This window comes from Geospiza fortis, unplaced genomic scaffold (assembly GCF_000277835.1).
Source record: "Geospiza fortis unplaced genomic scaffold, GeoFor_1.0 scaffold138, whole genome shotgun sequence".
Taxonomy (NCBI): Eukaryota; Metazoa; Chordata; class Aves; order Passeriformes; family Thraupidae; genus Geospiza; species Geospiza fortis.
The window spans coordinates 3307253-3320044 of NW_005054307.1; the positions used below are offsets into that span (position 1 = coordinate 3307253).

The 12792-nt window shown below is 36.7% G+C and overlaps 1 protein-coding gene across 2 annotated transcripts in view; it reads left to right on the top strand.

Annotated features, from left to right (window-relative positions):
- THSD7A (thrombospondin type 1 domain containing 7A) overlaps window positions 1-12792 on the top strand; it is a 190082-nt gene that overhangs the window by 151550 nt on the left and 25740 nt on the right. For both annotated transcript variants that reach the window (XM_031066748.1, XM_031066747.1), the window contains 2 exons: window positions 8355-8533; window positions 12346-12351. In XM_031066748.1, the coding sequence (XP_030922608.1) occupies window positions 8355-8533; window positions 12346-12351 (185 nt within the window). The remainder of the gene's footprint in view (window positions 1-8354; window positions 8534-12345; window positions 12352-12792) is intronic.

The window sequence follows — 12792 nt, forward strand, 5'->3', positions numbered from 1 at the left end:
TTTCACTAATTTTATAACTGATTTTTCCCTGGATTTTTCACTAATTTTTTTAACTGATCTAAAGTGTTGTCAGGTTTTTCTTCTATGTTACCTGTTCTACTCTTAGTTCCTGTGGATCTCTTATTTCTTTTCCAAGTAATATATTATGTAATTGCAGTTTTTATAGAATATGATTTGGTGAATTATCTTGTACTAGGAGGGAAATTAAGACCAACGTTTAACGGAAGATATTTCCTGTCTGGTATCCAACTTGAGCTTTTGTTGCTTTTCACACTGTGAAATCCTGAAATGGGAAGTGGAGATAATTGAACTTCTTCAGCTGTGACAACAACCTCTAAATCTGACAGGAGGGACAAAGTGCACCCACAATGATGTTATTAATACATCATGAGATATGTTTTGTGATATATTCAAATAATGCAAGAAACTCAAATAGTGAGACTTTCAAAAGTTTTATGTAAATATTACCATGTAAATTTACAAAGCCATGAACAGGTCAGTGTTGTAAGCCATGTTGTTTTTAGTGGAAGAAATGAGAAGACAGATCTGCTCTGCTGTGCCAAAAAATTCATAAGCTGTTTGTTTTGCAAAATGTTACTTGCTTATCATCACAATTTGTTTATTACCAGAACCAGAAGAATAAATATTTCAGGGCTCTCTTTCCTGCATCTCATGTTTCAAAGATTTAAGAAGAGTTAACTAGCAGACTGTTTCACAGACACCAAGGAGCTAAAGGACAGATGTGACACAAGGACCATCCTAAATTAGTATACCCATCTGAGTACTCTCGTGATAATTTTTGAAATTTTGGGTGCAGTTATAAAGTCCCAAGTGCAAACAAGTTTCTCAAGAAGACAGGAATGACTGTGAAAGAAAAGGAAAGGCAAAATATAGTTAAGTAACTCTATTGGTACTGCTAGGTTAGAACTCTGGGAAAAAGAGGGCAGAAGTCCTTCTGCAGAGGGTCCTTAGCTTTCAGTAGCTTAACAGGTGCTTCAAAAAAATCCCAAAGAAACAGTTTAAAGTAGACCTCAGTTTCAGCTGCAGAGAGACAAGGTGGTTTGCTTTTTCCTTACTTTGTTTTTTATCTGTGTTATATATGCCAAATATTTTGACTTCAATTTTCAAAATATTTAGTTTCTCATTTAAGTTAAATTTATTGTTAAGAAAATTTACACTATTCAGCAGCCATTTGAAACATTCTGCCACTGATATTTTCATCCATTCCAGTTCTGCAGAGTGTGGGCAAGAGCTAAGAGCTTCCAGGTGTCAGCAGGTATGGGAACAGAAGCTAAAAGGGGTAACTGAGCTGCTCTTTAACTGTTTCCCCTAGTGGAAGACACATAAATTGCCCTTTCTCAGCTTCCTGCTTTTCAGTTCTACATACATAATTTTATTAGAGAAATATAATAACTTATTTTGTTAATCAAATGTGAGAGGGTTTTTTTCTCCATTAGAAAAGCCACAGTTGTTTTTCATAGCTTTATCCCTGCCATGAGTTGTGTACTAGAGCTCTGTGGATAATGACATGTGTCTGCCAACAATCTGTTTCCATGTATTTTTGAAAAAATTGAGATCCTCTTCATTGTTCCTTTAAATTGTACCTTGGAATTTTCATGACAAAAGAACCAAAAGCAAGCCACTGCTGTGCCTATGAACTAAACTACTTGCTCTTCAGCATTCAGTTTTTCTCCACCATATATCAGTTATGAATCATGACCCACATAAGCTGAGTGGTGGTTGTGTTTGTGTGTGCCTACTGAAGGCAGAGTAGCATGGCAGACAGATGCAGCATTTTTATATAGGTCGTATCACTCTGCTTAATTCATGTCCGTTTACTGTTAAGACCTAAGGCACAGTCAAGCAGTCAGGATAGTTTGTCTGCTGCCTTATTAGTGTGAGATTATTTCCCCCTTCAGCATTAATTAAATGAGATGCATTGATTTGTGCTGACTCTACAAAGCCCTCTGTGGCTACAAGGCTTATGTGGAGGATTAGAGAGGAATATCTGCATATCAGTGAATACTTTTGCAACAGCTGCTAGGAGTATCAATGTGAATGGAGGAATTTTGTATTTAATTGCATATATGTGCAATAAAATAAAATCTTGTATGGTATAACAGAGTCTATATAGTCCAAGATGTCTGTAACAGCTTGCTTTATCCACTTTTATTAGGATTGTTAGATGTGTTTTTTTCATTCTCAGTAGTCTAACCTGAAGCAATGCAAATTTATACAGAAAAAAAAATCAGTGTTAAAATTTAATTGGGACTTTCTGTTGAATGTTTATTCAAAAGTAAATATATTTCCCCTTGGAAATTCTAATCTAGTATGGTAGTAAGCCTAGGCTCTCAAATTGTTATTAAGATACTTTACTGTTTCATAGCCTGTATATTATCTCATACTTTAAAAAATATATATATATTTATGTCATCTGTTCTCTAGCAGTATGTTACCTATTGCCCTGCACCAGAAGTCCTACCTTAGGCCTCTGAATTCTGGTGCTTCTACATCTGCCTTGTCAACAGGATATCAGTCTCAAAGCAGTTATCCATCAATACAAAGAGCTGTAGTTAGTTCACCAGAGGAAGAATTACTGATGCAGGAGATAGTTAAGCATGAAGAATTGCTCTCAGATTTTGAGCCTTTGAAGGGTAATCCGGAAAAAAAATCTTATTGTCTTCAATATATCTTTCCATTAATCAACAGAAATATGAATAGTCTCTAGAAACACATATCTTCTGATACAAATGAAATGCAAATAGTTGTATATTTCTTTGTCCTGGAAGATGAGATCCATGAACTTTGTATTTTCTGGAAAAAAAAATCTGTGAGAACAGCATAAACCATTTTTTTATTTGAAACATAGCATGACATTTAGTCATGAAAGTAGGAGCATAATTCTGCCAGTCCTAGGGGCAAGAGTTCATGTAAACATTTTGTGAGATGTTTATGTTTGCACCCTTCAACTGGAGTAGTCAGTCTGTTCCTACACATTGCGCATGAAGTTTGTGGGGAAAAGTCTCAAATCCACCTACTTATCCTGCTTTGTTATTAGAGAAAGCGTGAAGTCCATTAAAGTCCTCCCTTATAAATTATCCATCTCATCTGTTAATTACTTTGCTCTGGGAGTCCAGATTTTATAGCCAATTAGCAGTGGGACAGTAAACTTTTCCCTTTTACTAATGAGTTCAGTTCATACTCCTAGTGGTTCAAAGCCATTTGTTAAATTGTGGTTCAGTAATCTTTAATGACAGAATAGCCATGTTCTCACTCATAACAGACAACTGCCCATTTCACAGCCTTATAGGAGCTGAAATAACTGAGAAACTCCTGCCCTGGGAGCAGACACAGGCCCTTAGGTATGGGCAACTCTTTCCAACACCTCTCTGGACAATGCAGGGCTGTACCCTGTACCACGTACACCACGGTCCCATCTCTCCAACGTCCCTCAGATGTTGTGAGGAGAAGGAAGTGATGCAGTGAAACACTTCAGTCAGGATGAGAAACAGCAGGCAAAAAGTGAACTCCTGATGTCCACAGAACATATCTTCAGCCCTTAAAGTGCTGGGTTTCTATTTCACTGTCCCTCCTTCATCTTCTCAGTTCTTCTTCATTGACATTTCACTGCTCTCATTCTTTCCTTCTCTCTGCCATTACCTTGGTAATTACCTTGGTAATTTCTTGCTTCTTTGAACCTCAAAGCTCTGGTATGACTTTTGGTGCAATTATATTAACCAACCAGTCTGTGTGATATAATTAGGTGACATTCCACCACAGAGATGTTTACCCACACACTAGAGGCTTGTTTCTGTAATAAGGTTCGATACTAACACACACACAGGGTTGGTCTAGCACAAGCAGCAGCTTTTCAAGGGTGATTTGATCAAACTGAAAACAATACAAAAAGTTTAAAAATGGCTCCTTCACGTCCTTTTTATGTCAGAAACTATGTGTCTTCATCACCAGTCTCATTTGCATGTAGCATTTCTGGTGACTTCATTTCAATACTTTTCTATATAACAGCATCCTGTCTTTTCACTTGCTAAAATTTTTGCAGTGTGAACAGTATACAAGTAAAACCATCTGAAATTTAACAAAAACACCAACAACAACAACCAAGTGTAAACTTTTCAAAGTTCCTGAACATCTGCTTTATTGGATTTAAGAGAGGATTGCTATGAACTTACGGAGATCATCCTTAATCACCCTAAAAGATATGCTGACTTCATACACAAAGAAGGCATCTGAGGTGATGACAAGTCCAGAGAAGTTTTTCCTGAAAAGTACCATTTGATAGGTACTAAGAGGAGTGGAACAAGTAATTTTCAACAAGTAATTTATTTTTTTAATTCACTCTTCTTTCTTGACTAAAGTGCTTTCTGTAAGCAATTTGAAGTGTGCTTCTTCCTCAGTTCTAAGGGAGTCCAGTAGAATAGCTAAATAGTCTGTTGAGCAAAATACTGAGGCCCCTGAGAGGAAATACATGCCAAGGGATGAATATGCCAAAAACTTTTTGATGTCAGATATAACAAGGTCGTTTTCATTCTGCATCCTAATTGCATATGGAATACAGATCAGAGAGCACAGTGTTTGTATTTCTTCCCTTTGTCCTCTATTTTGATTTGTGAGAACATTCTTCATTACATTTCACTCTCTGGCCAGAGAATGCCAGCGTAACCTCTTGAGAGCATTTTGTTCTGTTTGTGCTTCACCAAGATATTACTTTTGGCAGGATGTTTATTTCTTTTCTCCTCTTTCTTTGTTTCCATGTAGTGTCTCCTTACAATTTCTTGACTTTGTGCTCTGAGCCATTTATTTCCTCTTCCCTCTCACTGTCTTTCCTTACCCTTTCCTTATTCCTCCTTAGTCCCTCTTTTGTTTTGCATTTCCTCTGTTGTTTTGAATTCTGACTCTTTGCCATGAAAAGTAACTTCATTGAATTGTATCCTGAGTTGGCAGGGATCCACAAGGATCACAGAGTCCAACTCCTGGCCCTGCAGAGGACACCCCAAGAGTCACACCATGTACCTGAGAGCATTGTCCCAATGCTTATTGAACTCTGTCAAACTTCGTGCTGTGAACAGTTCCCTGGGAAGCCTGTTCCAGTCCCCAAACACCCTCTGTGTGAAGAACATTTTTCTAATATATAATCTAGTCTTTATGTTCTTAGATATAGGCAAAAATTATTTATTTTCTTTTCCATCTGTTTGGAGAAGCTGTGAAATTCCTTTGTGGGCCCCTTAACTGTGTGAGTATACCAGTGGTTAGGAGTTTTTTAATGCTTGTCTTGCATCTTACAAAATAATAGGTGTTTTTATCTCTGCTCTCCAAAAATGCTCCACGCTTCCAGAATCTCCAAGTGATCCTACTTTGTTAGAGCTCCTTTTTGGTGCTTTCATCGATTGACTTCATTCTTGTTCTCTTCTTAACATGTCTTTTCCATTCTTCTTGTTCAGCTGTTTAGCTTTCATATGTGGAGTCGGGGTCTTGATGCTTTTCTGAGAAAATAGGAAAGAGGGAGGGGAGAGCATCATAGGCCAGACATCATGGAGATGGCACAGGAGAGAGCTGTGGTGAACAGAAGCCATTCCATGAAGCTTGCAGCATTAAGGAGCCAGTATAAGGTTGCAATTCAGTATTCTTTCATTATAGGGTGTGTGGATACTGTCATCTGGACCACTGCATCCTCTACAAAATGCATTAACATATCAGCAGGTTGCAGTTTTCCATGCTATAACTCTTAATAAGACTCTATATCTGTAGTAGGATGCTGTTTTGCCTTTTTTGCACTCTATGGTAAGGCAGTTCTAGTGGATGACTTCAATGTTGATATTTCATGGATAGTATAAAGGTTGCTCCAGTGATATGGCTTCATTTGATAATTTATGGAATCACTTGGAATATAGCTCAGGGTAATTAAAATGTTGCCTGGAAATTGCATACAGTATAATGTATTTGATACAACTTCTGTCTGCAAGATTCTAAATATGTTGTTAAACTTTTTGCCCTTGTTTGGATGAATTGAAGGGAAATGAAATAAAATAATTTCTAGTTTGTCAATTATTTTAATTTAGTATGTTCCACACAGGCTCCTTTTGGTAGGCTATAAATTGTTATCAAAATCCCAAAATACTATGGTATCCCATAGAAGATCTTGGCAAAGACTGGGAAGATCTTTTTGAGAGTTACTAAGACAAACTCAGAGGTCTTTGGACCTTAAAATAAAATCTTCCTGAAGCAGCCTGTACTAATTCAAGTTACCTGCTTAAGGATATTTAAAGAAACTTGAATTTGGGTTTTTCAGTCCTTAATTACCAGAGATAGACATTTCACAAATGGTAAATGGCATAACTGTGTTATAGTAGAAAGATTTCTCCAGAAAAACAGTATTTAGAAGTTATGTTGAAAGTAAAAGCAGCATTTCAGAATCACAAGAAATTTCACTGAGCAATGAAATTTAAACTTAGTTCTATCAGACAAGAAATATCACTAAATATTTTTTGTTTGAAGGGAATTGTTTCTTTTAACTTGCTTTGGTTATTTTCCGTTTTCATTCAGTAGCTTCCTGATTGTGTGAATACATGGTTTTGTATAGCACCTGAGAGGACTTGTTGAAAGCTCATTTCTGGTGCAAGTGCAGACTTTGGTATTTATGCAATCAAACTTCAGTACAGGATGGAGCTCTGAGATAGGGTGCATCAGATTTCTAGGACTCAGAGATGTCAGGTAAGGTGAAACGTAATCAATTTTGCATCTACTACTGCAGGGCAATCTATGTCAGCATCTCTTATATGCAGGGATGTGATCCTCAAAAATTTATTTTGGCTAACACAGCCAAAATACACTTTGGCTAACACACAGCCAAAATTCTTACACTTTCACTGAACTGGTTGCTCAAATAGCAACAGATATTTAATAAATATGCTTGTAATTCAAGGTAATAGTATTCTAGTCATTTTAAGGAAGACATGTTTGGTGAGCAGTAGTTTCACAGTGCTCAAGTCCAGGATGTGCTCTTTATATTTATTTAAATATTTAACACATCTAAACAAAGTAAAACCATACAAAATAAAAACATCACCTGAATAACAAATTAACTATATCTAAGCCAACAAATTAACTAGGAATAGGTATGTAGAATTGAAATCTAAGTGGTTTGATTCTTTACAAACCTTGAGATTTATTGTTATTGGTTCCTTTTTGAAGAGACAGAACAACTTTACTTAGAAGCATAGGTTAAAAACAATTCAGCTCTGATGAAAAGATTGATCCCCTTTGAATTTAAAAAATTCTGTGTATCTGACAAACAGTTGAAATATTTGAAGCCTAGTGAACCATGGTAATCTTTTGAGGATGATCTTAATCAAGTATGGCCAATTTTGCAACTGTTTTTATTAAATATTTCAATGAAATATCTTAATACAAGTTTAAATCCACCAAGGTTTTTAATCTGCAAAGTGAATATTGGCTAATGGTAAATACTTTCAAGATCTGACGCAGGAAAGGGGAGAAGAGGGTTCAGGATATAGTTGTAGTAAACATGCAGTTAAGGCCAGCTTTTTATTTGATGTATTGTAGCTTCTCCCTTAAATATTGGAATAAATTACACATATTGTAGAGCTATGGCATATGTTGCTTTTGAAAGAAAGACATTTTCACTTATTCAGTGAATTGAGGCCTCATGTTACTCCCTGCAGACCATGTCATACCCCCTTCCAACCTCTCTGGACCAATGACTTAACCAAAACAAACATCTGCTTTTCCATTCAGTGCAATTATTCAGTGTGCTACTGGGGGCAGATGGTTGTCAATCGGCAGATCATTAATGTGGTAGGCTACTCTCTCTTTCTAGCCTTAGAAAGGTCACAAGGTGTTAAGTTCCCTTGCTCCGGGCTGGCGAGATGCATTTCTTCTCAGTTGGATTTTTGATGTATAACTGCAATTGAATTACTTGATACAGTTGTGGAGTATCCTTTAATTAAATATTTTTTCTTTTTAAAAAAATTACACATACCATTTTACAGAGTAGGAATGATGCCGCCAAGAGATGGTTAGTGTCAATTACACTGTAGCTGTCAGAAAGTTTGAATGCTGAAATCTGGAGAGTGTGAATCCTAATCAGATGGGATGATGAGCAGTGAGAATGCTCAGCTGCTACTCTAACAGTCTCCAACTATATGTGTCAATTTTCTGCAGAATTTAATTTATCCCTAATGATGAAGAGATCTCTCTATTCACACAGTCCTGTCAAGTCAAACTTTGGAGAATCTAAATGAAGCAGACGAGGGCTTCAGGGAGAAGTCGCAAACTGACATGCTGAAGAGATTTCACTTTCTTTTCCATTCATCCAGGGTACATTGAGGAAGCCTGTATTATTCCCTGTCCCTCAGACTGCAAGCTCAGTGAGTGGTCCAACTGGTCTCGCTGTAGTAAATCCTGTGGGAGTGGGGTGAAGGTTCGGTCTAAATGGCTGCGTGAAAAACCCTACAATGGTGGAAGACCCTGTCCAAAGCTAGATCACATCAACCAGGTAATTTGATTTATGTTTACATTATTGATATAGATTTTTCCAAACTTCAAATAACCCTTTTATCTGTATTTTTTGTTGTAGAAAAATAGTATAACATAAGGAGCAGATGGAGGTAGAAGGAGTATGTGTTGGTTTAGAGTTCCTCAGGCAGTAAAGGATCTGTCTTAGTTCCTCATGTGCAAGAATTTTGCATATTTTGTGAACTGCAGATTGCAGACAATATAACATGCTTACATGCAGATTTTGAAAACTGTGTTTCCAAAGATTTCTAACCTGAAGGGATTCTCCAAGAAAGATGGAGAGAAAATTTGTACAGAGCCATGCAGTGACAGAACAAGGGGGAATGGCTTCAAACTGAGAGCAGATTTATATTATATATTAGGAAGAAATTCTTCACTCAGAGGGCTGTGAGGCCCTGGAATGGGTTATGCAGAGAAGTGGTGAATGCCTCATCCCTGGAAATGTTCCAGGCCTGATTGGATGGGGCTCTGAGCAAACTGGTCCAGTGGAAGGTAGGGGGCTTTGAACTAGATGATCTTTAATATCCCTTCTAAACTTCTAATCTTCTAATACATGACAGGGGGTAAAATGTCTTGTTACAGTTGCTCAAACTGGCAAGATTTTAGTGTCATTTCCTGATCATCTTAGATCAGAAAACAAAACACTCAAACAGTCATCCCCGTGTCCCTTAGTGGGTTCTCCTCAAGCTGGAGCTTGACCTTCTTGGGTACTCCTGCCCTGGCAGTGCAGTTCAGTCACAAATGCAATTCTCCCAGCTGTCCCACAAACTGCACTTGCAGTTTGGAGCAGTCTGACCATACAGTCTGGATCCTCTTCAAGTGAAACTAAACCATAAAATGTGATCCAAGAGCGCCCTGGGAATGCTGGAAGGCTTGGACAGCTAACAAGCATTTAGTCTTTGGGACCAAGTTTAGCACTAGCCCAAGTTAAACCCTGAAGTTTCTTTCCTTGGAGAGTTTTAGAAAGGAAAAACATTCCTTGTGAATTAACTTATGCTCTTCAAAGTTGATTTATATTCATATTAATGTTGAATTTAATTTAGTCTGCAGAGGCATGTTAAACAACCACATGGTCTTTTCTGTAAATATTCAAAGATTTTTTAAAAAAAAGTGCTCTCAATTTACATTTGAATAAAAATGCATGTACTTAGTATTATCCTATTGACATTTTGCTAAAACAGAATGAAATGGCTTGTTGATCTAATTTTCTACTTTAGGGGATGTAATTAGTTCTAATTTAGAAAATCATAAGTGTTTAACCGCAGCTAATAAACCAAGTTTGTGATCTACTTTAACAAAATACGAACTAGAATGAGGGTTGCTGGATTTGGGTCAGCATGTAAATATGCTTTAAATTAGGGGGAACGTGTTTCAATAGGAGCAAATTATAGTCTATACAAAAGTCTTTTTCCTTCTTTAATATTCATGTAGTACATAATAGGCTTGTATTTTTCTGCATCAAAGGTGGTTTTGCTGGAGGTCTGTTCACCACTTCTATGCAACACTATTGCCCTCTGCCGGTACTTTGACTCATATGATGTGTGGTTACATGGTCTTTGACAAATAGCTGATTCCAAATGTAATTATTGTAAAAAAAAAATTAAAATATAGTACTTTCATGAGAAGGACATTCCACAGATATTGTAAGGATGTTGAAAAATATAAAGCCTTTATTTTTCATTTTTAAATACATTCCCTTTCAATTCAGAAACATGCAGAAAAATGCACGGATATTCCAAGTTTGAATTAGTTATTTAAACTAAATATGATCCGCCATTCAGCTGGAAAAGAACTGACTTTTCAGAGTCATCATTCAATAATCATTCAATATAATGTGTTTAAGTTACATATTTTTTACTTAATAATGTAACACTCTTATTTGCATACATATGAGCCATAGTGGTAAAATTGGATCTTTGCTGCCCACAAGTATGTGTACTATGATTTACAGAAGAACTGTGCTGTAGGATGACATCTAGGAATTATGACCCTGGGGAAAGACTACAACATGCTGCCTAGCCCAGGGAACAGGAGGTGGGAGGGAGGATGCTGGCAGTCTGCTAGTACATACATAAAGGGCTGTTGCAAAGAAGGAGGAAATAATCCATTTTCCATGGCCATCATGGATAGGATAAAAGCAGTGGGCTTACACTGCTGCAAGCAGATTTGGGTTAAGCCTTGGGAAAACTTTCTAATAGTAAGGCCAGGGAAACACTGAAATAAAATCCTTAAGACCTTGTTAAGAAGTCGTTCAGTGTCTCTCAGGGCTGACATGTGTGCCTGTGATTTGAGGAAGGATGAGCACAGTGAAAGCTGGATGTGTCACTCAATGTCATGCCAGGGTGGTTCCCAAACCACACTCCAACTGAATAAAGCTTGCTTAGTACTCGCTTCAATAGGCTAAAAGACATCATAATTACAGTAATAATGGAGTCAGGTTTGATATAAAATCATGTCAATGGCCATAAGATGGTTTCAAATGAAGGGACTAATCTGAGACTGTTAGAGAAATTAAGGACATCCATCTTTTCATTGATTACAAGCATTATTTTCCCCCTTATCAAGAGCAGGATAAGTATGCAATTCTTATACCACCAAACTGCTGTGGCTTGCAGTCATAGCTACAAAAATGCCAGTAAGGTCACAAGAATGCCACTCACATGTGCAATGCAATATAAAGTTCTCCTCTGGCTTTCTGTCAAGATATCAAAATTTTATGTTACTGCAAAAGCTGTTGAGTGTGTGGGGTTTATGTATTTCTTCTTATGCTAACCAGGGTCAGACATACAGACATTTCCCTGAATTAAGGCTTTTCTCTTCTCATTTTGGAAACTCTGGAGAAAAACTCTCAAGAACAAATTTTCAACAGAGTCCAGTACCTTCCCTAAGATGCATTTTCACTACACACTTCTATGCCTTTTATTGTTAGTATATTTCAGAGAAGGCCTAAGTACGTTGACTACGCTGGTGGTCTTGTGCATGGGCTGATCAGCTACACAGTGACATGATATCAGACTACACACTTAGTGTCCAAGGCATTCTATTTTCTGTGGTATTTTGTTGCAGGTTAACCATCAAACATCAGCAATCTTTTTCTACTCAAGAAGGGTTGCTGGAAAGAAATCAAGAACTTCTTCAAGACAAGTCTTAGATTTTTCAGCAGTTTTGATTTTGCTGACTTGATACCTAGAATGATATGTCAAATTTGCTGGTATAATTTCAAGGCAATGGACTTTAAGTAATTTATGCATAATTAAGATATTCCATGAAGGACATAGGAACTTTGGAAGGATGAGAATTGACAGTTCCATTTATTTGTTTGAATCTATTGCACCTAATGCTGTCAGAAGAATTTCAATTGATAAAGAAGTCAAGTGTCCTCCAAAAACACTGAGGATTTTCTCTTATCTAAAAGAGACTGGATTCCCTACTGTGTAAAAGTTTCATGCTCATTATAGGCAAAAAGGGAAAACAGTTCAACTGTCTAACCAAGAGACTAGGTAATATACAGTTTCTTCCCACCAGCTGTGATTTATAAAATTTATTTTCTTCCAAGGGCAAACTTTTTGCAAATTACCTTATGATAGCAAAGGAGATCCAAGAGAAACAAATAATGCCCTTTTTCTTTGCAGAACTAATAGAATATTGTGTATAATAAAATTTTATATTGTCTATAATAAAATTCTGTCTAAATTGATTCTGTTTAAATAGTTATGCTTCACTCATACAATTCTAACTTTTTCTCTTTGCTTTTTTTTCTTTCTTTTGGGTTCATGAAAATACTTTCTTCAGGCACAGGTGAGTGTTTATAAAATAGATGTTTAAGCTCAACATGTTCTTCTTGCTCAACATGTGCTCTCTGTCCTATTTTTTGTAATGTGTGTTTGAGTCATTACATGGAACATGTAGAAATTGCTATGTGAGTTGCCATTTAAAAATTTGTATTCAAATCTAAACATAACACTAATTCTGGTACACACATACATCAGAAGGATTTTAAGCATACACAATGAATAAATAAAGTGAATCAATATATATTAGTATAATTTCTCTTAAGGTCACCTCTCCTTAGTGATACAAAACCCTCACAACTAATAACTGGGATAATAATTTAATAGTGGGATGGAATCATAGAGAAGAGATGTGAAGGACAGAGCTAAAGTGCTAGCAGAGTTTTAAGAGCATTTTTTAAAAAGCTGTACTCATGAGCTAGCCTTGTTACAGACTTTATGTTAGTTC